Raw genomic sequence first — 26,434 nt, 5'->3', positions numbered from 1 at the left:
TCTCTTCGCGAGCCCAGCCCGGCTGCCAGGGGGGTGCCCTGGAGGCAGGAGAACGCTCTGAAGGCACAACTCAGTGTCTAACCGGTTCCCTGCGCTTTAGAAACGTATGAATAATGCACACAAACACGGGTGCTGGTGGAACTAGAGGTGCTGCCGCACTGCTGGCTTGAAGTGGTTTCCAGGGTTTACTGTTTGGTTCAATGACTCTCAGAGCCCCCCCCCCTCCATTATACAAATTGTGCCAGCAGGACTGCACACAGAGAAATAGGCCCCTGCCCTAGGTACATCCTCAGCGGCCTTGGCAAATTCCTGCCTAGCCTCACCTGCCAGGTGGGCAGATGGGCATGCCAGCTTAAGCCTTCACAGCTCCATAGGGTGAGCAGAGGGCAAAGTGGGCTGCAGCTCCCTCCCCCTGCCTTTTCTGCTTTGGAAGTGCATTGAGTTCAACCAGAGGATGACATTTTTATTCCAAAATAAGAACATCCACCCATGTGGAGCTATTTGGGAGTAGCTATGCTGCTTTAAATTCACACCCCATCTTATCCCAAAAGGCCTTTCGTTTCATGTGTAAACCAGCCCCCATAGGGGCTATCAGGCACAGGGCATAGTTAATGCTGCTTCCAGCACAGTCCTCAAGAAGCAGATGCTACTGAAGCCATGCCTACACTACAGTGACTATACTGGTATAGCAACATCGCCCCAGCATAACCCAGTAGTGAAGACACAGCCTATGCTGACAGAAGAGGTTTGTCCATCTGTGTAGAGGTTTTTCCATTTGTGTAAGAACACCACCTCCCTGAGTCGGATTGCCAACCCTCCAGGATTGGCCTGGAGTCTCCAGGAATTAAAGATTAATATTTAAGTAAAGATTATGGCATGTGATTAAATCTCCAACCAAAATTGGCAACCTTATCCTTGGACCCCACAGAAACCCGTTCACAATGAAATGGGCACGCTATGGCAATTAAAGTGTGGAGCAGAGAAGCAGCTACACTGAATCATAGTCCATATTTAAAATTTAGGTTGACATTGCCACATCGCTCAGGGGTGTGAAAAATCCACACTCCTGTATGATGTAACCTAACCCTTAGTGTGGACGTTGACCTAACAACTGTCACTTGTTTCCTTACCTGCTTGCTTTTGCTTCCTGCTACCTATATACTTGAAGAGGAGCATCAGGCCCTTAATTATTTGTAACCCCAATGCAGTATTTTAAAAACACCTGTGTTAGCTAATAATGGTGTTTTCTTATTACTAGATGAAGCAGATTCTAAACTAAAGCTGCTTTGTGTGCTTTATTCGGGGATCCCATTGTGCTAGGTGCCATGCAAACATATACAAAGAGATGGTCCCTGCCCCAAAGAGTTTATAATGTAAGCCCCCCATCCTGTAAACACTTATTCACATGCTTAATTTTAATAATGTTTATATTTCCATTGTCACAAGACAGTGGAACTGCTCACCTGCAAGTTAGGCATGTGCATACATGTTTGCAGGGTCAGGGCTTAATATAAAGAAACAAAAATCTTATAAAATTTTCCATTGTAATGGAAGACAGAAAGGATCTATTAAGTTAGCTAGTGCTAGTTCATACTTGTTGATGCAGAATTGTTTCCTACATCCAGGGCCGGCTCCAGGCACCAATTTACCAAGCAGGTGCTTGGGGTGGCCACTTCGGAGAGGGGCGGCATGTCCAGCTGTTCGGTGGCAATTCGGCGGACGGTCCCTCACTCCTACTCGGAGCGAAGGACCTCCCGCCGAATTGCCGCCGCAGATCGCGATCGCGGCTTTTTTTTGGCTGCTTGGGGCGGCCAAAACCCTGGAGCCGGCCCTGCCTACATCAATAGGAAATAATTCCCTCTGCCCATGTGCCAAGTGATCTCTCTTTCCTCTTTCAAAATTGCTCCCCTGACTTCCTTCACTTTTATTCTATTGCTGGTCATCTCTAATTCTCTTTCGTACCTGGCCTTCAAATTGTTTATATTGTGCAAATTAAATTATTAATTCTTCAGGGGAAGGACATTATCCAACTTTGTGTTTGTAAAAGCCATATGCATGTTTGGCCCTATATAGGTAATAGATAATAAAATAAATAACAACAACAATAATAAAAATAATAATAATGTTAGTTTAACAAAATTAATTGACTTCACTGTTGTTAATATACTGCGTACCCTTGCTACTGAGAACTCTGTGGTGGCAGTGGGGATACAATTCAGATCTCCTGTGCCAAAAGCATAGTTCCCTACTCCTTGAAGGAGATTTTCACTGGGGGAGGGATAGCTCAGTGGTTTGAGCATTGGTCTGCTAAACCTAGGGCTGTGAGTTCAATCCTTGAGGGGGCTACTTAGGGATCTGGGGCAAAAATAGTATTTGGTCCTGCTATTGAAGGCACGGGGCTGGACTTGACTTGACTTGATGACCTTTCAAGGTTCCTTCCAAGTTTAGGAGATAGGATATCTCCATTAGTGATTGGCAGAGTACAGCCTATGACACATAGCTGAGCAGTTATGATTCCATCCAGTAGAGGGCAGTGGTATCAATCCACACTGGCTAGTTCATTACAATATTGCACAGTGCTTTGTCCAAAATCAGATATAGTGTGACCATATCATATGGATTAATCTTAACTAATTAAGGGGATATTTTATTTTATCCTGAGATTAAAGATACATTTTAATTAATTTATTTTCTTAGAAAAATAAAAACAAAGGTTTGCGCATTTTCTCTTTCAGGCAGTTATATGTAACACTATTATTTAGGTGGATTATGTGGAGGTTTCTTTTAATCAAATTAAATTCATTCTGGGTTGTAGTTTAAGTTAAATCACAACTGAAATAGTCAAAGTATGCAGTTAATTTGCATGTGATTTTTGGGTTTCTCTTATAATTCCCTTGCTATGAAGATTTACCGAATCTTGGTAACCGAATCTTCAGTAAATAACCAATTTTTGGTATTTACCGAAAACCTCACTGCAGGAGTCAGTCATTTTAGACATGTCTTCTGATATTGTTCTCCTGCAGTACATTGTTAAATAGACTTTAACTTGTTATTGCAGTTACATCCTATTGTATTTCACTAAGGACATTTTAGTTAAAATATTACGTTCACTTTATCGTGTACTATAACTCATCATGCAACACTGCATTACAATGATTCATTATAAAAGATTTTCAAACTAGAATTTTTGTCTTACTTGGTCTCATATATTTAAAACATTATTGGGTTTTTTTCATTCGGGAATGTGCAGAATAACACTGTAGTGGCTAATACAATTGTCTGGTTTTAAGTCAGTTATTGATTCTTAATTATTTTTCCCTGAAAAGGGATAACATTTGATTATGGCAGAAATTTAATCAAAAGTGGCATATTTTCAGACAGTGACATTATTTTTGTTAAAATCTTGAATAGCTCTCAGATTATAAACAATACATGTTTATAACATCCTCAAACAGAAAATCCTCTTACATGCAGAAATAAAGGATTTCTGCCCTTTAATAAGCCTTAAGAATGTTAGGAAATGGCAATGAAACTGAACTGTTTACTTTTATATTTGTAATGGTATTTCAAACCCTTAAAAACTTCATTAAAAAAATTCAGGCTACTGGGGCCCTGTTCCTGCAATGTCCTTGTGGAGCTTATAGTAGGATCAGAGCCTCCGTGACAAGACCTATAATATAATCGACACACCCCAAGCACCTAAAATCAAGGAACTGAATAATCAAAGGCATCTGTCATAAACTTTTTTTTTCTTTTACAGTAGCACTAGAGGCCCCAGCTGAGTTTGAGGCCCCAGTCTGTTAGGTTTTCAATAAACACATAGTGAGGGACAGTCCCTGCTCCAAAAGTTTACAATATAAGGGACCAGAATGTGACCCATTCTGTGCTCTTCTGAAGGGGAATAACTGGATATAAGGATCATGATTAGCAGCTTCTGCAAAGCCACTACTAGTAATGGATTTCAGAGTTGTAACCATGTTAGACTGTATCAGCAAAAACAACAAAGATGTGGATGTGTGGAGCACCAAGGAATGTATGTTGTACCAGCTATAAGGCTGGATACTGCCCCAGAACCAGAGGGAGACTGGGAGCCAGATTGTGACTGAGACACCGTTTTCCAGACGGCTTCTGAGGCAGCAAAATAAAGCAACGATGGAGCCCTAAATGGAGCAGGTAAAGGCTGAGAAAAGAAATATAACACGCTGCCTCTCAATATATTAACATAACCATAGCCCCGTTATTTTTACCAAGCCCAAAGAAGTAGGTATTTTATCACAACCTTAACTCTAACCTCTGGATTTTAAAAGTGCATTTTTGTTATCTTGTTTTCTGTATGTAATCATAAATATATTAAGAGAGCTTGTTCAGTAGGACAGGTTACTTCATATATGTATAGACAGTATAGGAGTTCATAAGGTATTCAGAACTGCTGTTTGTTTGTTGCATATGTAGATTAGCGGGAACAGTGCCTGGAATTATCTGTCCGCGGCAAACTCGCACATGACTGCCCCAGGCTGAGCCTGACTGATGTGTGAATATAACGTTGACGTCACACGCGTCCTTTTGCAGAACAGGGCGCCCGGCCGTGTCTATCCCGTGCGTGGCCAGGGTTTCTGACACGCATGACTGTGCTCCTGCCCACGCTCTGTATTGCTTGTCAGTGACGTGCCAGGCAGCTGCGTCGCTGTCGCTCCCGCCCCCACCATTCCGCCAATCACCGGCAGCCACCCACCCCTCTCTCCCCCCCCCATTGAATCCCACCCCCACCTCTGCCCCAGAGCCCCATCCCCTGCTCTCCCCCGTCCCCATTATCACCCCCAACAGCTCCGCCTTCTCCCCCTCTGCCGCCCAGGACCCCGCGCCTTGCCGTCACTTCCGGGTGGAACGCTATGAGGTCACGGAAGCACCGCGGCCCCTGGGCGGATCCTGCGGGCGCTGTTGCTGGTGGTTGCTATGGTAACAGGGCCCGTGGGGGAGAGCCGTGCCGAGCGGGGATAGAAGGGCCCAGCATGGAAAGCGGGCTCGAGCAGGTCAGGTTAGCTCAGGGAGGCTGGGGCTTGGAGCTGCCCGGGCCAGGGGGAGAGCCGAGGGGCTGGCAGGGGAAGCGGGTGCGGCAGGGAGGCAGTGATGGCGGCTGGGGGAAGGGGCTGGTAGCTAGGCTGGGGGTTGAACTGGATGGGTAGCTAGGGCTGGGGGAAGACTGTGCTGGGTAGGGGCTGGTGGCTGGGCCGGGCAGCAGGGGAGGTTGCCGTGGCTGGGGAGCTGGGAGCTGGCGGGAGGCTGGGGATTGTTGATTTCGAGCATGAGGAGCAAGGGCTCAAGTGAGGAGTTTTTCCAGTGTCTCTCTGGGATTCTGAGGGCAGCTGTCATCCAGTCAGGGCCCTCCTCAGGTGTGTAATAAACCTGGCAAGGTGTGGAATGTAACTATTCTCTCCCCATGTATAGCCCTAGTAGTAATTGGGAAGGGGGGGGGGGGAGTTGGACTCTTCCTGAGGAATCCTGTGCCCCCGTGTGGGGGAAGTACAGATACTGCACTAAGAAACTCAATATAAATTCCTAGACAGTTAGATCAGGGTTTCAGGGAGGATTCGGTTCTCTTTTTCAGGCATTGTGGGTGTGGGCAGTTCCTGGGAAGAGTTTCAGGTGAGAGACCCATGTGAAAGATTCTGGGCAAAGGGTAGCTAAGGTCTGTCTGGATTCTCAAGAAGCACCTGCCACCCATAAAATGACGGAGGTTATTTTTGAAACATTTCCAGATCACAGAGTTTGAGAGAGTGAATCACAGTGTTATTCTGGTTTGCTTTCACCACACCCCATAAATGTAGTGATTTTGATCTCACTGACTAGTCAGTGAAGGAGTTGTGATTTTCTCATTCTTATGCCCCTTCCTCATTTGTAGGTAAGAGCAAATTTTGTGTATTCATGTAATCAGTGGTACAAACTATGCAGAGGTCAAGTTATTCTTGTCTTGGTTAAACCCTTTATTTCTTGTAATATTTTGAACAACTATCTTATGCACCTATACTCTATGAAAAGAGGATGAACTTTTTAATAACTAAATCTGGTGAATAAATTTATCATGAAGTATGGCTAAATTAAAAACTTGTGGAGATATTCAGGAATTCCAAACAGAGATTATAAGGGAGGCCCTGCTCTCTGACCAAAGGAGTTTCCAGCGGGCTGATTTTGATCAACACTCTTTGGACTATGATGTTTATTTCACTGTTGGAGTGAACTTTCTGAAATATGTTAAATTTGACTTTATTTAGGTTGTTCAAAAGTCTTCTTGTTGTTCATTTTTTTGGCTTACCTTTACATTTTTTTTGACTTGTATAATGATATGAATATTATCGCACTAACTTTGCCTCTTATATTGTTCATGGTTTCATTGTTCGTTCCTTTCCTTTTAATGAGAGTTAAATACAAGAATTGTTTTAAATGTACTGGTATTTAAGAAGTTTCTAGATATTGTCTATAACACCAGTCCTGCAGTTGACCACTTGATTGAACTGGGAATGCACATTTGAGAAAGGGCCTGATCCTGCCGTCCAATCAGACTATTATTGTTGTTACTGGGATAAATTTCACACATAGAACCAAATATTTAAAATGTACAATGGAGTTATTGCTGTCTGTAGGAGTAATTCACCTTGCTAATGTTGTCTGCAAATTATAGTTTAAGAAAACTAAAAAATAGTGTATGCCTCAAAATAATTTTTAACATTTTCTCTTTCTATGAAGAAATAAAAATCAGACTGGAAGATGGAGATGTACGAGACCCTTGGCAAAGTGGGAGAGGGGAGTTATGGAACAGTAGTGAAGTGCAAAGACAAGGAAACAGGACAGATAGTAGCCATTAAGATATTCTATGAGAAACCAGAAAAATCTGTCAACAAAATTGCTATGAGAGAAATAAAGTTTCTAAAGGTTTGCTTCTTTTGCTTTAATCATTTTGTAACTCAAAAGGGAAAGTGCTTAGAAATAAAATTTGCATCATTATTGGCATATTCCTGGGCTATTAAACACATAAAATATACCAAGAATAAGCTTGTTATTTGACTTGTTTTATTGCCCAGCCTTTTAAAAAATAAAGTGAATATAAAAAGTAAAGTACACTTTCTACAGCCTACACCATCACCACAGGGGTGTGATGTAGTCGTCATCCCAGTTCTGTGCCACCTAGGAACAGAGGAGGAATCTCTGGCTATTCCTTCCCAGAGATTCCCCAGCATCATTTTGTGGCAGTGAAGGGGTTTCCTACTCCTCTACCTACCCCCGAATGCAGTGGATTCATGGGAGGTAAAAGCAGTGCATGTGGAGGATCCTGCAAGAAAGTTAATGCAGACATAACGTATTATGTTTTCTTGTTAAACACATTAGATATGGTTCGGGGCAGATTCCTGTTTGACCTGGCTTGCCCTCTTCTCTCTCAGCCAACCTAGTGTTTGCAAATTCAAAGCCTAAGATTTAAAATAAATAAAGATTTAGAATATAAATAAAAATAAAATATGGAGCTTAATGGGAAATGGTGCACATTTTTAACAATACCAGTTTGACATGAGGCTTTGCATCTTTAATTGATCAATGCAAATAAAGTGCATGTACAGGAGTTTTTCTTACCTTCTCTCAGTCAACCATTTCAGTTATATTATTCCTGGCTTATCCCCCTGTAACTGACAGCAGTTTTTGGTTCACTGTTAGTGAGCTCTGACAAAGGGGGGGAAAGTTCTAGCTTTTATACCAGAGAAGAAGTTGATTTTCTGGGGACTTGAAAGTCTGTACAGCATGGATTTTTTTTATTTTTAATTAGGTCCAGTGGTTTTAGCAACTCACTAGAGTATATTAGCAAAAACAACGAGGAGTCCTTGTGGCACCTTAGAGACTAACAGATTTATTTGGGCATAAGCTTTCGTGAGTTAAAACCCACTTCATCAGATGCATGGAGTGAAAAATACAGTAAGCAGTATAAATATTACAGCACATGAAAAGATGGGAGTTGCCTTACGAAGTGGGGGGTCAGATTCAGCTTCATTTTGGCAAAATAGCTGAATAGCCATGGTTTAAATGTTGGGGGAAGGCTGGAGTAGAGGGAATAAGAATTTCTGAATATTTACAAAATGATGTGAATCTTTCATGTCTACCCTTGCAAGTATGTCTTGGTCAAGGAGAAAAACTATCCTAATAGAAATAAATACTGAAAAGCTACAGTAGAATGTTTTATTTCCTCTCGCCAACAGCAATTTCGTCATGAAAACCTGGTCAACCTGATCGAAGTATTTAGACAGAAAAAAAAAATTCATTTGGTGTTTGAATTTATTGATCATACAGTTTTAGATGAGCTACAACATTACTGTCACGGACTGGATAATAAAAGACTTAGAAGATACCTCTTCCAGATCCTTCGAGCAATTGAGTATCTCCACAGCAACAATGTAAGTACTTTGTAGAAGCTACAAAATAAGGCTAAAACAAAGTGGTGTTATGTTTTCTGATTACATTTTTTTGATTTTACATAGTGTTTCATCTCCCAGAGTTTGAAAATGTTAATTCCATATTAAAATATTATAGTTTCATAATAATAGCCTAAATGCCTCCAACTGAATTTTGATTTTTAGAACTGAAACACGTGTGCAGTAAAAGATGAAATACATTAAAGGGTTAGCCATTAAAGGGTTAGGTACTGTTATTCTCAGGGGTGGGCTGTGTCCACACTGTTTGGATCCAGATCTAAACTTTGGTTCTGAGATGTTTGGAGCATGGGTTATGGTTCTTGTCCATTTCTGATTATTATAGCTTTCTTATTAACCTACTGCACCATTGTATCCCCCAGTTTCAGATTTTCAGGGCAGTTTGCTTACAGCCAGGAGCGGCGCCAGGGCTTTTGCAGCCCTAGGCGGCAGCACTCCTCCTCTGAGCATTCGGCGGCGGGGGGTCCTTCCGCGCCACATCTTTGGGGCACTTTGGCGGCGGGTCCCGGAGTGAGTGAAGGACCTGCCGCCGAATTTCTGCCAAAGACCTGGAGCGGAAGGACCCCCCACCGCCGAATTTCCGCTGAGGGCGGCAAAATGCTGCCCCCCAAATCCTGCCGCCCTACGCGACCGCCTAGGGTCGCCTAGTGGAAGCGCCGGCCCTGCTTACAGCACATAGCTCTTCACCCCCAGCTCTCTCTGTCTTTTTGCAGTTTCTTCCCTTGTCTCCACGGTGCCTATTTTTTCTGTTTCTTTATTTTGAGGGGTGCACTGTTACTTCTCTTTTTCTCTCCACCCCATACACATTAGGCTGTTGCCGTGCGTAGCAGTAGCAGCCTATGGTCTTCCCCTCTGCAGACAGTTTTGAGAATTTAGGACACTGTACTGCTTATTGTGATCCTAAAGTGGCAAAATGTATATGTTTGTTTCAGTCCATGCTCTTTGAGAGTAATCTTTTTTGCAGAATCCCTTTTATTATTAAGATAGATTTGACTTCCTTTCTTTTGTCCAGGTCATACATCGTGATATCAAACCTGAGAATATCTTAGTATCACAGACGGGAATTACTAAACTATGTGATTTTGGTTTTGCTCGGACATTAGCTGCCCCTGGTGATGTTTATACAGATTATGTGGCCACACGATGGTACAGGGCTCCAGAACTGGTATTAAAAGACACCACATATGGGAAGTATGTATTTTTATTTACATACCTTATTATTAAACTGGCATGGAGCAGCATTGTTAGAACTTACACTTTTTAGAGCAATATAGTACTGTTGACAAAAAGCCAGAAATTAATTTGCTTGTAGGTGAAACAATTTTCATATAAAAATCATGTTAAACCAACAAAAGGATTTAAAATCACTTTGACAAATCAAATCTCTAGTACCTGGACATAGTAGGGGAACGTTTGATGCGCTCTGTCACATATTTTAAAGAGTGGCTCTTGTTTTGCTAGAGGAGAGTAAAATAATATTCATTCCCAATACCCAACAAAATATCCACATATATGGGGTCACATACATGCATTTAAGGCTTGATCTTGAGCCGATTGAAGTCAGTGGCAAAGCTTTTACTGACTTCAGTGGTACACAGTCTACCATTAAATAGAATACTCTAATTTTATAGACCATGGAGATTCTCAATATTTTTATATAGTTCCTAGACAGATGGTAATCCTTTAAGTGTTACAACATCAAAAACATCATAATCTTTAATCAGATTAGGGCTATTGTCTGAGTCTCAAAAAGAGGATTAAGAGAAATGTCATGAAACAAGAAACAAAAATATTTGGCAATTTCATATGAGAATGCTAATTAAAGTTCTGCTGTTAAGTATGACTTTTGGAGAATAATGTGCCAAATTCACTCATAATACATGCTAATAATGCTACTACACAAGTTTAAGGACTGTCTTAGTAGATAGTTGTTTTGTAGCTATATTAATTATAAATCTTAATATACAGTTCCACAATCTAAAATAATTTCACAGCTAAATGCTGCAATATTATTTTGTAATTAATTGTGAAGATATTTTAAAGTGTGATTAATTATGTTTTATCCTTTTATATTGTCAAATATTCTGTTATTTTAGAGATATTTTAATTTTAAAAAATGTTCTTTTAAAATATCAGCTCTCTTTAAATATGTTTTATCTTAGCATCAGCATTATTGTTGAGCACTTTGTTCATTTCCTGATCTTAGACCTGTGGACATCTGGGCTTTAGGTTGTATGATCATTGAGATGGCCACTGGAAATCCTTATCTACCCAGCAGCTCTGACCTAGACCTACTCCATAAAATTGTGACAAAAGTAGGTGAGTATTGCTGATGTGTAATGCAGACAATATTTAAGAAAAACATTGACATGTTATAACAATTGGATTGCTGTGCTATAGAATCATAGAAATGTGAAGTGGAAGAGACCTTGAGAAGTCATCAACTCCAGCCCCCTGCACTGAGACAGGAACAAGTAAACCTCCTAGACCATCCCTGACAGGTGTTTTTACAGCCTGTTCTTAAAAACCCCCAATGATGGGAATTCCACAACCTCCCTTGGAATCCTATTCCGGAGCTTAACTACCCTTATAATTAGAAAGTTTTCCCTAATATCTAACCCAAATCTCCCTTGCTGCAGATTAAGCACATTACTTGGCTTACTTTCAGTGGACATGGATTACAATTGATCCCTGGCTTCTTTATAAGAGCCTTTAACATATTTGAAGACTGTTTTCAGTTCCCTCCTCTGTATTCTTTTCTCAAGTTTAAACATGCCCACTTTTTTAAAACCCATCCTCACAAGTCAGGTTTTCTAAATCTTTTATAATTTTTTTTGCTCTCCTCTGGACTCTCTCCAATTTGTCCAGATCTTTCTTAAAGTGTGGCACCCAGAAATGGACACTGCACTCCAGTTGAGGCCTCAGCAGTGCCAAGTAGAGCAAGACAGTTACCTCCCAGGTGTCTTACATACAACACTTCTGTTAATACACCACAGAATGATATTAGTCTTTTTAGCAACTGCATCACATTGGTGATTCATATTGAAATTGTTATCCACTGTAACTCCCAGATCCTTTTCGGCAGTACTACCACCTAGACAGTTATTCCCTATTTTGTAGTTGTGTATTTGATTTTTCCTTCTTAAGTGAAATACTTTGCACTTATCTTTATTGAATTTCATCTTGTTGAATTCAGACCAATTCTCTAACTTTTCAAGGTTGTTTTGAATTCTAACCCTGTCCTCCAAAGTGCTTGCAACCCCTCCCAACTTGGTGTCATCTACACATTTTATAAGCATACTCTCCACTACATTATCCAAATCATTAATGAAGATACTTAATAGTACTGGACCAGGACTGGCCCCTGCAGGACCCCACTAGATACACCCACCCAGTTGGAAAGCAAACAGGGCTGGTGCAAGGAAGTTTCGCGCCCTAGGCAAAACTTCCACCTCCCCCCCCCCCCCCCCCCGTGCCCTGAGGCACCCCCCCCCCCCCCCGCGGCAGCTCCCCCCACGGGGAGCCGTGCAGCAGCTCCCCACCCCAGCTCACCTCTGCTCCGCCTCCTCCCCGAGCACACTGCCCCCGCTCTAATTCTCCTCCCCTCCCAGGCTTGTGGAGCCAAACAGCTGATTGGCGCTGCAAGCCTGGGAGGCGGGAGAAGTGGAGCAGCGATGGCGTGCTCGGGGAGGGGGCGTAGCAGAGGTGAGCTGGGGTGGGGAGCCCGGCGGCAGCTCCCCCCCCCACACACACCCTGAGGCACCCCCGCGGCAGCTCTCCATCCCCCCGGCCCGTGGAGCCGTGCGGCAGCTCCCCACCCCAGCTCACCTCTGGTCCGCCGCCTCCTCCCTGAGCACGCCATCCCCGCTCTAATTCTCCTCCCAGGCTTGCGGTGCCAAAAAGCTGATTGGAGGGGGCGTAGCAGAGGTGAGCTGGGGTGGGGAGCCCGGCGGCAGCTCCCCCCCCCACCCTGAGGCACCCCCGCGGCAGCTCTCCACCCCCCCGGCCCGTGGAGCCGTGCGGCAGCTCCCCACCCCAGCTCACCTCTGGTCCGCCGCCTCCTCCCTGAGCACGCCATCCCCGCTCTAATTCTCCTCCCAGGCTTGCGGTGCCAAAAAGCTGATTGGCGCCGCAAGCCTGGGAGGCGGGAGAAGTGGAGCGGCGACCGCGCGCTCGGGGAGGAACGCTGTAAAAAAAAAATTGGGGGCACTGCTTTTTGGCGCCCCCAAATCTTGGCGCCCTAGGCAACCGCCTAGTTCGCCTTAATGGTAGCACCGGCCCTGAAAGCAAACCATTCATAACTATCTTTGAGTACAGTCTTTTTTTTCTTTTGCACTGAGCTTCAGACTTGCAGCAACATAAGTCCTGTTTATTTTATCCTCCTAACAATATGAAACTGTAGGAAGGAGAATTCTAATTGTAAAGATGAGTGAAGATCATTTCATAGTCAATATCCTTATTCATGCTGCTGTAGTAGTTTGTTCTGATGACATGAACTGCAAAGATGGGGGTAAAGCCTCATCATCTGCAGGGTTATACATGTATAAACTACTTCATGCATCAAACTGCAAATATAATCTATAGTGCAGAACAAGTCTTTACTGGAGGGATCTGCTTTTTATGTAGCTTTCCTCTTTGGGAGGGGAAGTATAGAGGGAAATATAGCAATCTAACGTTGTTGAATATTTTTCAGCTTTACTTTGAAGCCTAAAGGCATTTTTGCTGAGAGCTTTTTAATTAAGCTTAGCCATCCTCATGAATAGTAGAATAAGAGTACTGTATATATACTTAATTATATGTATTTGATTTATTGGCTGCTCACAGTGAATTTTGAAAACTATATTTTCTTTCAGGGAATTTGACACCTCATCTTCAGAGTATTTTTATAAGGAGTCCAGTTTTTTCAGGGGTCGTCCTTCCGGAAGTCCAGCACCCTAAAAATGCAAGGAAAAAGTATCCCAAGCTCTGTGCATTACTGGCAGATATTGTTCATGTATGTTAGAAGAGGTCTGAGTATCATGCTTGCTGATGATTATTATTTGTAGCTGTGCCTAATGTATAATATCATGTTGTGACCAGGGTCCCAGTGGGGGCCAGCTGAGGTTACCCAATTAGGGTGAACTGGAAAGAATGGGGCAGACAAACCCCAAAGCTGGTGGATAATTCAATACTTAGATTTACCAAGCCAACACTAAAAAGCTTCTGTTATACCTTACTGGTTACTCAGAAGTCCAAGCAACACAGTTCCCTTGAAGTAACCCTGCCTCAGGCCTCCATCCAGGTACCCAAGTCAAATATGATGAAGATTTCTGAAAATCTTATTTTATCATATAAAAGAAAAGGTTCTACCAATCCCAAAGGATCGGACACATTACCTCCCAGATTATTGAATATTCCAGATCTCACCCAAATACATGCTTATAGCCAATTCTTATTAACTAAACTAAAATTTATTAAAAAAGAAAAGAGAGAGAGTATGGTTAAAAGATCAGTATACATACAGACATGAGTTCAGTTCTTGAGGTTCAGATACATAGCAGAGATGATGAGCTTTGTAGTTGCAAAGAGTTCTTTCAGAAATAGTTCATAGGTTATAGTCCCATGTGTATATTTCAGGGTGGTCCAGTCAGAACTGAGATTGGATCTCAGTCCTTATAGCTTAGGCATCCCCTGCATGAAACCTCAAGCAGATCTGAGATAAACAGGTTGAGGACCGAACGGTCTTTTATACAGTTTTCTAGCCTCCAGTGGACCATACAGTCCTGGGTAAACAATAGGCTTTTGATGTAACCTTCTGCTTTCTAAACATCACCAGTAATTCGTTACACACATTAACTAAGGACAATTTATTCATTAGGTAGTCTATCGTAAACTTCAAAGAGACATATAGACAATGACATTACTTCACTCAAGATTCATTTAAATCAGGGGTCTCAAACTCAATTTACCTTAGGGCCAGTGCCAGCCCTCAAAACCTATCAGCGGGCCAATAATGTCACTGAAGATGGTGTTCAGAAAAGAAAACATTTATATTGCATTTTTTATTTCGAATTTCTTAGAAATACTAAAACTGTCATACAACTTTATACAATTCTTCGCCTGCCAGAGAGTTTTTAGTGCTTGCCAGACACCTGGCAACGCTTCAGTTCTGTCAGTTTGTTGATGTTTGGCCTCAGTGACTGAGCAGTTGAAACCTTCAGGATTGCAGCAAGGTGTGCATCAGATAGTTGTGTTCAGTATTTTGACTTGTTTTTATATTCATTGTGGAAAAAAGTGACGCTACTTCCATGGCTGATTCTGCCTGGCAACAAATGATGCTGCTTCCATGGCTGACTCTGCCCAGTGACTAGTGAGGGTATCTCTGTCCCTCTCCCCCAGCCAATGGGAGCTACGGGGGCGGTGCCTGCAGCAGACATTGCCGGCAGCATGGCAGTATGCGTCTGTCATCCAGGGGCTGCAGTGAGGAGGTTCTCGAGCTGCAGATGGCCTGCAGGCCGGGACTTTGAGACCCCTGATCTAAATGTTAATATTCCCTTTTGATCTCTGAATTAGTAGCTATAGGGACAGACAGGAACTGTCTGTTTACATGGGTAGCATCTGAGATACACACAATTAGTATCACTTCTAACAATATAGGTTTTGCATTTCAAAGTTTTAGCCTACTTAGCCATAGAATGGCCCTAATTACTATTTCTAACATGTCTTTAAAGGTCAGTTTTGGATTAGTTAGTCTGCAAGCTGTTTAACCCTTTCTGGCCATGAGTTATATTTTGTATAAGATTTGTTGCAATTATATAACAGTGGTAGCAATAATGATTTGCATGGTTATATTTTAATTAGACAACATCACACATGTACAAGCCAAAATTCCTCTAGCAAACCCTTAATGACCCAATCCATCCACGTTGGTCTGTTTAGAGCTGGCATTGAAAGTCAATGGGACTTATGCTCCTAAGTCACTTAGGTGATTTTTGAAAATTCTACCCAATGCTATACATATATGTACTGTTTAATTACTATATTCACTACTGTACAATTACAGAGAGTAATAGTGGAAAAAATGAATGCATTTTGTTGGAATACAGCAGTTCTTTCTTTGGCATTGGAAAATACTGCTGGTTTCAAGAAAATGAAGAATCTCATTCATTCAGTGAAAGGACCATAAGCCAAGTTTTCTTTAAGTGGATGAATTATAGCACTCACAAAATGAATGATTACACAGACTAAAGTGAGTATAGTGTTGCAGGATTATTCCATTCTTCTCTGCCTAGTTCTGTTGCATTGTACACATCCCTCACAATTTCAGTAGGAAATCTATTGTGAGAAGAAATTGCCAATAGTGCTAATTGTGGTGGTTTTGTGATACTGATATATTTTCAGAAGGGAATAGGTTGTGACCACAAAGCTCATTTCATTTGTGATCAAAGGCAGCATTGAACACAAGCCTCAGGGGAGGGAGTATAGTTTATATATTGCATCACTTCGGCTCAACAAAGCTCTTTTTTTTTTTTTTTTTTTAAGTTTAATCTACAAAACTTGAGAGAGCAAACAGGTGAATTTTTAGTGGATTTCTTTTAGCTCTCTATGTGTCTTTACAGAGGCAGTATATAAGAATATTGTTGAACAGACCCATCTCAGAACTACTCATCCTGATCATCTAGTTAGTTGGGGATGCAGGATATTCTCCATTAGTTAGGACCCATTTTCTAAGTTGGTCACTCCAGAAAATGGAGTTACAGATGTGAGACATAGAAAGGCTGTGGTAATAGAAATATTGACAGAAGGATCTCTGACAACGATGTGAACTGTTTGGTGACTTCTCTACTGGGTGCAAAGGTGTTAAATCTCCCAAGACATCTAGAGACAACATCGAGTAAGTGGTGAGGATTGTGGTCATGGTAGAGACATTTAGATTACTGGGGAAAGATCTAGATTGGTAGCTTTTTCTGAAACGCTTCCCACTCCATGCTTGGGCAGCAAGACAGAAGAAGCTTCAGACTCTCAGTGCATAGATGAAAATAAGGTGTAAAGGAGAGGGATTTACATTTACTGGGCACCTAGGACATCTGAGGAAGGAGGAACCTATATAGAAATGATGGGCTTCACCATAATCAAAGTGCAGGCAAAGGAAGCTACCACACTTTTGGTATATTATTTAAATGAGGACCTGGGAGAAAACTAACAGGTGCTGAGGAGAACTCTGATTGGACAAAGACATCTGGAAGACATGGATGTCAGTAATACAAAGATAACTCTGCATCCCGTAAAGGATAGGACATAAATTATAGATAGAGTTGAGGAAGGTCATGTTGAGACTAGTTAGGTAAATTCCAGAATAGCAACAAGGTGTCAGAATAAGGAGTTAAATGAACATAGGCACACAATCAAAAATAAAAATGGAGGGGTCAGATGCTTGGCCACTTAGTCTTCTTTGATAGTGCAAAGTGGGAAAGCTGCCCTAAAGAGAAAGCAGAGGAGCCCTCTGGAGGGAGAGAATCCCTGGTTGATGTAAAGTTGCCAGAACCTGCTCTATGTCACTCCCTTATCCAGCCCTCTATGTAGGGGGCAGGAGGAATATGCTGTGGAAATCTTTAGACAGTAGAGCAGTCCATAGGGGACCATTCCAGCCAGTATAATTTAGAGTAACCCGTGGGCCGTTGGCTAGCCTGAGGATCAGGAGGGCATAATGATGGCTTAGAGCCATCTTCCAACCAACCGACACTGAGCAAAGTTTGGCTACAGCTAGAGAGCTGTTCCTAAAAATATCTTTACCAACATAAAAAGCTTTACAGTGAAAATAAATAAACTAGATAGTATAGCAGTAGAAGAGGACCTAGACATAATAGGCATTACTGAAAAATGGTGTAATGACAAAATAATCAATGAAATAATGTTATACAGGGCTTTCAACTGTACAGGAATTACAGATTAGAGCATAGAGGCAGTGAGTAGTGTTATACCTGAAAGATGCTTTAGACTCTAAAGAGATATAATACACAACATTGCTTACATTATGCGGTATGTGATTTAAAAAGTCCTTCTAAAATAACCTCTCTAATATTTTATAGGCTTGTTTACAAATGGATCCCACTGATAGGATCTCATCTACAGATCTGCTGCAGCATGACTATTTTACTAGAGATGGATTTATTGAAAAGTAAGTATTTTGTTGGCCAATAAAACATAAAAAGCCCTAGTTTCAGCTTATTATAATTTATATGATTTTTGTAAGAGTTACAGTAAATAGGGAAGTACATGGTATACAAATATACAAGGGTAATAATTTAGAACAAGTGTATTTTTGTGAAGCTATAGGAACATTCAATGACTGACTGTTTTATTCCTAGGATCTAAAAGAATTCAACATCCTTGTAGGTAACAGATCATGATGAAAGTTGTGCTTCATTAAGTACTTGTGCCAACTCTGCCCAGTTGGTGGGTCTAGGGTAGTTGAGAACATAGCTGTTCTACCTGCCAACAGTAAACCAGAGATGGGAATAAGAATATGGCAGTGTCCCCAAAATTGAACATGAGGTTTTTAGGAAAACTGTTCTATAAGATAAACTGAGAAATTTTAGCTATTATGTCCTCCCAAAAGGCTTTAATACAGGGGTGATTTCACAAATTCTGATCATGTCCCTACCACACTGGGCCGGATCCTCAGATGTTGTAAGTCATCATGATTGTGTTGACTTTAATGGTGCTATGATGACTTACACCAGCTGGAGGATCCAGCCCTTTGTCTGTCATAAAGGTATCTCTGCTAATTTTGTATAGGTCACAGAAAGTGAATTTTAACCCCTGTCTGACATATAATTGAATATTCCTGAGCCTTTATATAACAAAAAACAAGGGACATTTTACTTCTTTGTAATTTTTATTTGCTTATTTGTACAGCTGGTATATTTTATAAAAGTAAAAATAGCAAATTAAATGGAAGAAATCCTGTCATGCAAAGCACTGATATAATTACAGAAAATTAGAAAATACTGTCAAGAACAGAAATAGTAATGTATGAAGCTACACATCTAACTAGAAAAACAGTATTGTATAATTATACGTGGAGGTGGTAGTGCTGTCTGTTATTAAGGTTGCCCAACACTTCTCATTATAAGACCTGGTTTTCAGTTGCTTATGACGTTGCCAAACTTTAACTGCCTGGGCTGCAATTTTACATGCCAGGTGTCTACCACTGGCTGAATTTTTCTCAAAAATTTCAGCAAAAATGATTCAGTTGTTTCTGAGACTGAAGCAAGGGAAAATATGTTGTTTTGCCTGTGTCAAAAAACTCCTGGCAACTTTTTTCTTTGAGCAGCACTGTCACACCCAGGCTTTGAGAGCAAGGACTTGAAATTTGTCTCAGGAATATGCTTTTTGCTATCGCAGTGAAAATCCATCCAAGTCTGAGCAAGTTATAAGCCTTTGCAAAATGGCAGTTTGTGCGTGCTTGAGACTTCTTTGATTTTAGTAGCTAAAATCTCCAAAAATTCCATCCTCACTGAGCATACTTCATCCACTCAGAGCTCCTAGTGCTGACCAGACTCTGCAGACTCAGAGCCACAGAGTCCCTGAGCATGTTCCCTCCTGCCCAAAGCTCAGCGGCAAAAGTGGGCTTTCCCTATAATGGCTCCCATCTGCTCTGGGCTGAGGTGGGGCCAGGCACTGATACTGAGAGCAGGTAGCCTGTCTCTTCCCTGCCTTCAGTGACCACTGGTCTCCTTACTGGCACCCAAGCAGCATGGAGGAGGAAGCCATCTGAGTCAAATGCAGTGGGGACAGACAGAAGCTGGACCGCGGGGTGGGAAAAGAGTAAAAAGGGGCAAGGAGTCTGGTGAGACTGGGACTGGAGGAGGAGGGAGAGAAACTGGGACTGGCTGGTCAAGCAAACTGGGACTGGTAATTGTGGGGAAGGGAATGCTGGGACTGGGAGAGAGGAAAGCTGGAGCTGGGGAGGAGAGTTTGGGACTGGAACCTGGAATGGGGGGCGGGGAGTGGAAGGCTGGGCAAGGAGATTAGGACTGGATGTGCAGATGGGGAGAACTAGGAGTGGCAAGGGGAGTTTGGAACTCAGAAAGCAATCCCAGAAGGGGAGAGTAGGACTAGGATGAGAAACCCGTGGAAAAAATAGTGTGTGATCATGTTATTAAAGACTGTATCGTAAAACATATGCTTAAGGGGTCCGAATTAAGGTTGCCTTAATTCTGGCATTTCCTAACCTTTTAGAGCTTGACTTTGCAATCTTAAAAATGTTCATATGAATTTTTGTGTGTGTAATAAATATATGTGTAACACAATTGACTTAATATTGCTGTTGAAATCTTAAATTTTGCATTTCCTTATATTTATTGAATTTAATTGTGCTAAAATTACTTAAATAGGTGTTGCATTTAATTTTCTAGTTTTTTTTTTTAAACTAAGCAGGAGTGAAAAAACTGATTGGCTGTGCTTAACCGTGTTAGCATTTAAATGGTCATAATTAGATATCTTATAATTTGTTAGGAGTAGAAACAAAATCATTATACCCTTGTAAGGGGAAATTACCATCTTTCCGTTGAGACTCTTACTTTTAGCCCTAGCTAATTGCAAGATATTAGAGCTTAAAACTGTGACACTTTCATCTACAGAAAAGCTATTTTAGGCCACATTTAGACTTTTGGGGCTCTCTTTTGCCCTTGTATGTTATACTCATGGTAACAAAGACATCTGAATTCACAGGTGGATGAACACCAAAAATATTTCCAGTAGCATTTAAAAACTCTCTACAGCATTTTGGAAAATACATTTTCTCTGACTCATACAGAGGACATGATGGTGTGGGTAGAATAAAGGTTTTATCAACATTCTTTTGGGATAGCCTGTATAATTCACTCTTAGTTTCATCACTCATCAGTAATGCAGCCATACCTAAAACTTTACGTTATCCACACTCCTTTATATATTACGCCACCCTCGCCTGTTTTAGGTAGTTAGCCAGTTATACCTATGTGACCTGGCCTGATGCCCACTGAAGTTGATCGGATTTCGTCCATTGTCTTCAGTAAGGCAACGTCTACACTATAGGCCTGAGCTTTTGGGCACACACATAGGTTTCTGAGGTTATGAGCTAGGGGTGCGATTCCAAGTTTGCATACACATTCTCTCACTAGCTCTCATTGAGCTAATGTGCTAAAAATAGTAGCATAACCATGGTAGCATGGGCAGCGGCAAGAGTCGGCCTGGGCTAGCCACCCCGAGCGTGTACCCACGGGTTCTGGGTGGGTTTGTACTCGAGGTGGCTAGCCCATGCTGCTGCTTGCCACTGTCCATGTTACTGCAGCTACACTTCTATATTTAGCATGCTAGCTCAATGAGAGCTAGTGCGAGTATGTGTACACAAGCAGGGGATCACACCCCTAGCTCCAAGTGTAGATGTAGCTTCAGTGTTGAATTAGTCGTATAGAGAACAATAGAAAATGCACAAAGAGGTTCATAGCTTAAAGGTCACCATTTCTATGAGGGGAAGGGCATAATGGGTGTGCCACTTTGCAACCTCAGAAACCAGGGGTTTGCCCAAAATCTCTAATTGCACACACAAGTGCCCATTAATTTGTGGTATTACCTGTTTTGCATGCATATAAATGGGTTGTTTTTTTTTCATTGCAAAAATGTACAGATTTTTCCCGATACACACCCCCTCAGTGAAGCAGGCAGAATGTCTACACCTAACACACTACAGCAGCACAACTGTGCCGTTGCAGCTGCACTGCTGTAGCGCTTCACTGGGTATGTCTACGCTTAAGACGCAACAGCTGTCTACACTGGGGGTTAGGTCACCTTAACTATGTCACTCAGGGGCATATTTTTCACACCCCCTTGAGTGACGTAGTGAAGCCTACTTAATTTTTTAGCGTAGACAAGGCCAGAGTAGACACTACCTATGCTAAAGGGAGGGCTTCTCTCATCACTGTACCTTATCCACCTCCCCAAGAAGCAGTAGCTAGATCAACGGAAGAATTCTTCCGTCAGCCTAGTACTGTCTACACCAGGGGTCCCCAACGCGGTGCCCGCAGGCACCATGGCACCCGCCGGGGCATCCATGTGCGCCCGCCTACTGGCCGCCGGACAAGCAGCCGCCGAAACGCCGCCGAGAAGCAGCAACGTCAAGAAGCGCTACCGCCGAAATGCCGCCAAATTTCAGCGGCATATCGGCGGCAATGCCTCTCGATGACGCCTCTTGACGTTGCTGCTTCATGAATTTCGGCGGCGATGCCTCTTGACGTTGCCGCTTCACGGCGGCATTTTGGCGGCTGCTTGTCCGGCAGCCACGGTCCTCGGCGGCTAGTCGTCCGTCGCCCGCCCCATGGAAAAGGTTGGGGACCACTGGTCTACACTATGGGTTAGGTTGGTATAGCTATGTCTCTCAGGGGTGTGGATTTTTCACACGCTTGAGGGATGTACCTATACAGATGTAAGTTTCTAGTGTAGACCAGCCCTAAATGTTTGGTTCTTAAGAGCAGTTGTGTACAATAATTTAAATGTTTTAGTTTCTCTGTGTTGTAGTTTTGAGGAGGACTAGTGTCAGCCACCTTTCTCAAAACTGATTTCTAGTGACCAGAAAAAAACAAAACAAAACATGAAATGGAATTAATGGTTTGGAATAACACTATACTTTTCAGTTTGAAAGTACAGTATAACTAACTGCTAATTGGTACAGTGGATGTAAATTAGACCTGATGCAAAACAATAGTGTGTGAATTAGATCAGTGTGAAATTTCCTTTTGCAGAATTAATTATGTTGGTGTCAAGTATTTAGCAAAAAAGAACTAAAGCATCTATTAAAAATGTTGCAAAGCTGGCTAGACATATGTTGAATCAGTCAGACCCCAAAGGGATTTTGTTAATGTGTGATGCCAAGAAGTTTTCTTGAACTTTAGAACAACAATAAATAGATTGGTATATAATTTGTCAACACTAAAATTGAACTCTCTAAACGTGAATAAATTTTGCCTTTTGAAAAAGACTTTATAAGGAACATAATGTATTTATTAGCAAACATTTTTTTAAACTTTTGTCTAAAGAGCCAAAATCAAATTTGTTAAAGATATGTCCTTTATTGAAATGCTTTATAGTTTTGCCAGATAGAGTTGTGTCATGCATAGATCTGCTCATGAGATATTTGTCAAGTAAATTTGCTAATTAATGGGTTAGGCTAAGTATTGGCCATAAAATGTTAAGAGAAAAACTGTATGTATGAAAATAAAAAGAACATTTAACTTTATCAGATTCTTACCAGAACTGAAGGCTAAATTATTACAAGAAGCAAAGTTAAATTCTCTTTCAAAACTCAGAGAGAATAATAAAGAGATGGAACTAATAAAAGATGAAAAGAGAACTATTCATATTAATGCCTCTCAGAATGGTCCAGTGGTTGGGAAGGTGAGAATTATTTTTCTTAAAATATTTATTGCTGCATTAAATTGTCATCTTAAACTGTATACCTACAATATAGAGGTACAGTAGAACCTCAGAGTTACAAACACCTCGGGAATGGAGGCTGTTCGTAACTGTGAAATGTTTGTCTGAACAAAATGTTATAGTTGTTCTTTCAACCACTGAACGTTGACTTAATACAGCTTTGAAACTTTACTATGTAGAAGAAAAATGCTGCTTTCCCTCCTTTGTTTAGTAGTTTACATTTAACACAGTACTGCACTGTATTTGCTGCTTTTTTTTTTTTTTTTTGTCCTTGCTGCTGCCTGATTGTGTACTTCTGGTTCTAAATGAGGTATGTGGTTGACTGGTCAGTTCGTAACTCTGGTATTCATAACTCTGAGGTTCTATGTAATAGATTTGACTGTCTCTCTGAAGTCAGTGTAGTTACAGTAGGAATGAATTTGGTCTGTTACAATTTGAGAGACAAATATTATCAAAATGAAACAAAATTGTTAATCCATTATTTTATAATTTTATATATTCATTGGGATCCTGATTCAGCAGTCAGTCCTGATTCAGCAAAGCACTTTAGGGATAGACTTAAGCACATGCTTAAATACTTCGCTGAACTGGAGTCTAGATGTCTGTAGTTAGAGTAAATCTGATTAAAAGATGATGAAAGAAGCAAGGGTCTTATGTGACTTCATTTAGATACCTTTCTAATCTACCTGCTAGCTACCTGTATATATAACACTTTCTATTGCCATTTCTATCTTACAGATGTTTTGGGACAACAGTACCAAGGATTCTTCCAGTTGTAAAGTGGTCCTCAAACTAGGGAGCAAGGAACCTTTCTTGGTGATTTGCAAATTATTATTCACATTGTGGTAGCAGCAAAAATGTGCTAGGCACTTTCCAAAGACAGATAAAAACACATACCCTGCCTTCAAAGGAAAGTTTGAGACCACTTTATTAGTTGAGGAATCCATAATATTAGTGTTGTTCAGAAACATCAATAAGATACAACTAGCAACACTAGTACTGGAACAATTTGAGAACCAAGCAGTGAGGGGCTGAGAGAAGAGATGATCCATGAGAGGCTATTTTTGTTATGAAGTGGTCCCCATGATGAAAAGGTAGGAGAATCACAGTATTCCAGAAACAAATAGTACTATATTAAAGGAACATAATCAATCTAAAATCCAGTCAATTTCAAAACATGAATTAAAAGTACTTTTAAGTACTAAGTCTAAATTCGCTGGCAAATTTTGTGGTTTTGTAATCACACTTCCCTATTTGTAAAAATGTTTTTTCTATTCTCTGTTGCTGTGTGAATGACCGACACAAACTAAATAAGAGATTGACTGGTTATAAAAAGTGGAATTGACTGTTTACCAAGTACTGTCAAATGATAAAAATAAACAAAAAATAGATTATTATTTTTCTCTAATTGCTTTTAGCTACAGTAAGTAATCTTGGGTGTTACTTGAAGTGTGATTTTTATGTTGACTGCATGTCCCTTTAAAGCATGGCTATAGCCTTTTCTTCCCCTAGTTACATTTTGCAGGTATGGATAGGTCCTTTAATTCTGGACTCCATTTAGAGTATTAGAAAAATATATTAAAATCAGCAGTCTAAATTTAGTTCACATTTTGTTTTTCTCAGGCCACATCCTATTTCCTTGATGAAGGCATGTATTAAGGTTATTCTGCTGATGACATTCTGACCAGAAGCTAGTTGGCTACTATGTTAGGATACTGCAGGAGGTAAGTGATATTTTCCCCTCTCCTTCCCTTCTCTAGGTCTAGCGAGGGTAGACAGAGAGCAAGACCACAGTGCTAGGGCTCAGTTTGTGGGTGGGAAACCAAGAATAGAAGTGACTCCTCAGCGGAAAGGAAGCCTCTGACAGGACAGATGGGTGCTTCTGCTTACACACACACACTCAGTCTCTCTCTCTTTCTCCTGAGTAGCTTCTGCTCTGTTCTTTCCTCTGTTGGCAGCGTGCTTCCCTCACTAGCTGATCTACCACCTGCAAGAAACAAATGTAGGGAATAGGAGATTAGCTGGTGAGTGGAGCAGGCTACTGCTGGTCCAGGGAAGGGAGGCTTAGGAAGGAGCTGGCTTCTGGCAGTAGACCCAGAACATTTCAGGGATAAAGGCTCTCCTGCACCACTATGTATAGAAGTGGTTGTTTGGCCTGTCAGCAGCTTCCTTTTCTGCATATGCTTGGTTCATTTGTCCCACCACCCTCCAATTAACTCTAGGACTGTAGTCCTCCTATAAGACATAGAGCAAGAGTCAAACCAAGGGAAATATGGGGTAAAACATAGTCCTAGTAGCTTGCTAGACCTTCATTTAAGAGATGGGGGAAATGTCACTTACCTGTTGTTGCAATGTCCCAGTATAGTTATTGGTACCCTATCTGCTCTGGCCAGTCACCATCAACAGAGTAACCTCAGCCCCTGAGCAGACAGGGCTGGGAAAAAGAAAATAAGATATCACATTAAACTACTGACCTGAAACTTATTTGTTGTTGTTGTTAATTTTAAGCTGTAGCTAGAGTTTTATTCTGACATGTGGCTGCCAGGTTAAATAGTCCTTTCATTAACACTTCCGTTTTTAAAAGTTTTCAAGTTATCAAATGGCAAAGGAGTTTGCCTGAAACAAACTTGGTGTTAGAAATGCAGTTTATGTTTTCCTCTACTGGGACAGCAATATAATAGTTTATTATTATTTATTTTAAAATGATCTTGCCATCTTGGTACATTTGACGTCATTATTTGATGCCTGAATTTGAAAAACTGAATTTACAAGTTCTAAAAATTGATCTTTGATGGTCTGAAAAGAGCATTAGGACTTCCAAAGCATTAACAATGGTAGGGTCCAGTCCTGCGGGGCAATAAGCACTCTCCACTCTCACTGAACTCAATGGGAATTGAAAGACACTCAACACCTCGCCTGACGAGGACCTAGCAGACTAAATTAGGTGACATTTTATGTTTCACAGTGTATGTATATTTTGATGTAGTATCTGTTCCAGGATATTGAAAAGGACAGAAAATCAAAGGACTTAAAAGTAAAAGGTACAAAAGTGAAAGGAGGGAAACCAGAGATTCCAGAAATAAAAAAGATTGAACAAGAAGATGCAGTTAATCAGTGGGCTCCTTCCTCACAGAATCCTCCCAGTTTTCCTCAAGAGAGTAAACCTACAATCACTGATATAACCACCGCTGTAGCAGCTAGCAACGATCCCAGCGGTGTGAAGGAAGATCCTCCACTAATAGCAGTTGGTACAACAATGCCACCCATCAATCCAAATTGTGGGAACCTTACTGCTGCAAATTTCAATTCACCCTTCCCAAACTCCAATACAAGGTTAGAGCCTATTGCTTATGTAATGAGGTAGTGTTCGAATAGACAGTTACTCTTTATTTAATAAAAGTATCTTTTGAAATGAATTACCACATTTATGTATCTAGTGATGGTTCGGTTAAATGAATGATTCTTTCATTTGGTTAATATGCTGTATGACTAGGGCTAGCTAAAGGCCAGCT

General features: G+C 41.3%; 1 protein-coding gene across 1 annotated transcript in view; it reads left to right on the top strand.

Annotated features, from left to right (window-relative positions):
- Window positions 1-5,830: 5,830 nt before the first annotated feature.
- The window catches only part of PPP2CA (protein phosphatase 2 catalytic subunit alpha), an 81,549-nt gene continuing 60,945 nt past the window's right edge, over window positions 5,831-26,434 (top strand). The window contains exons 1-9 of the mRNA XM_065409906.1: window positions 5,831-5,899; window positions 6,742-6,927; window positions 8,238-8,432; window positions 9,481-9,659; window positions 10,675-10,787; window positions 13,322-13,461; window positions 17,537-17,625; window positions 22,730-22,883; window positions 25,921-26,255. Coding sequence (XP_065265978.1) covers window positions 6,763-6,927; window positions 8,238-8,432; window positions 9,481-9,659; window positions 10,675-10,787; window positions 13,322-13,461; window positions 17,537-17,625; window positions 22,730-22,883; window positions 25,921-26,255 — 1,370 coding nt within the window. The 5' untranslated portion in view covers window positions 5,831-5,899; window positions 6,742-6,762. The remainder of the gene's footprint in view (window positions 5,900-6,741; window positions 6,928-8,237; window positions 8,433-9,480; window positions 9,660-10,674; window positions 10,788-13,321; window positions 13,462-17,536; window positions 17,626-22,729; window positions 22,884-25,920; window positions 26,256-26,434) is intronic.

This window comes from Emys orbicularis, chromosome 8 (assembly GCF_028017835.1).
Source record: "Emys orbicularis isolate rEmyOrb1 chromosome 8, rEmyOrb1.hap1, whole genome shotgun sequence".
In the NCBI taxonomy this organism is placed as follows: domain Eukaryota; kingdom Metazoa; phylum Chordata; order Testudines; family Emydidae; genus Emys; species Emys orbicularis.
Note: the sequence above shows the minus strand (reverse complement) of the source record. Positions and strands in the feature narration are given on the sequence as shown.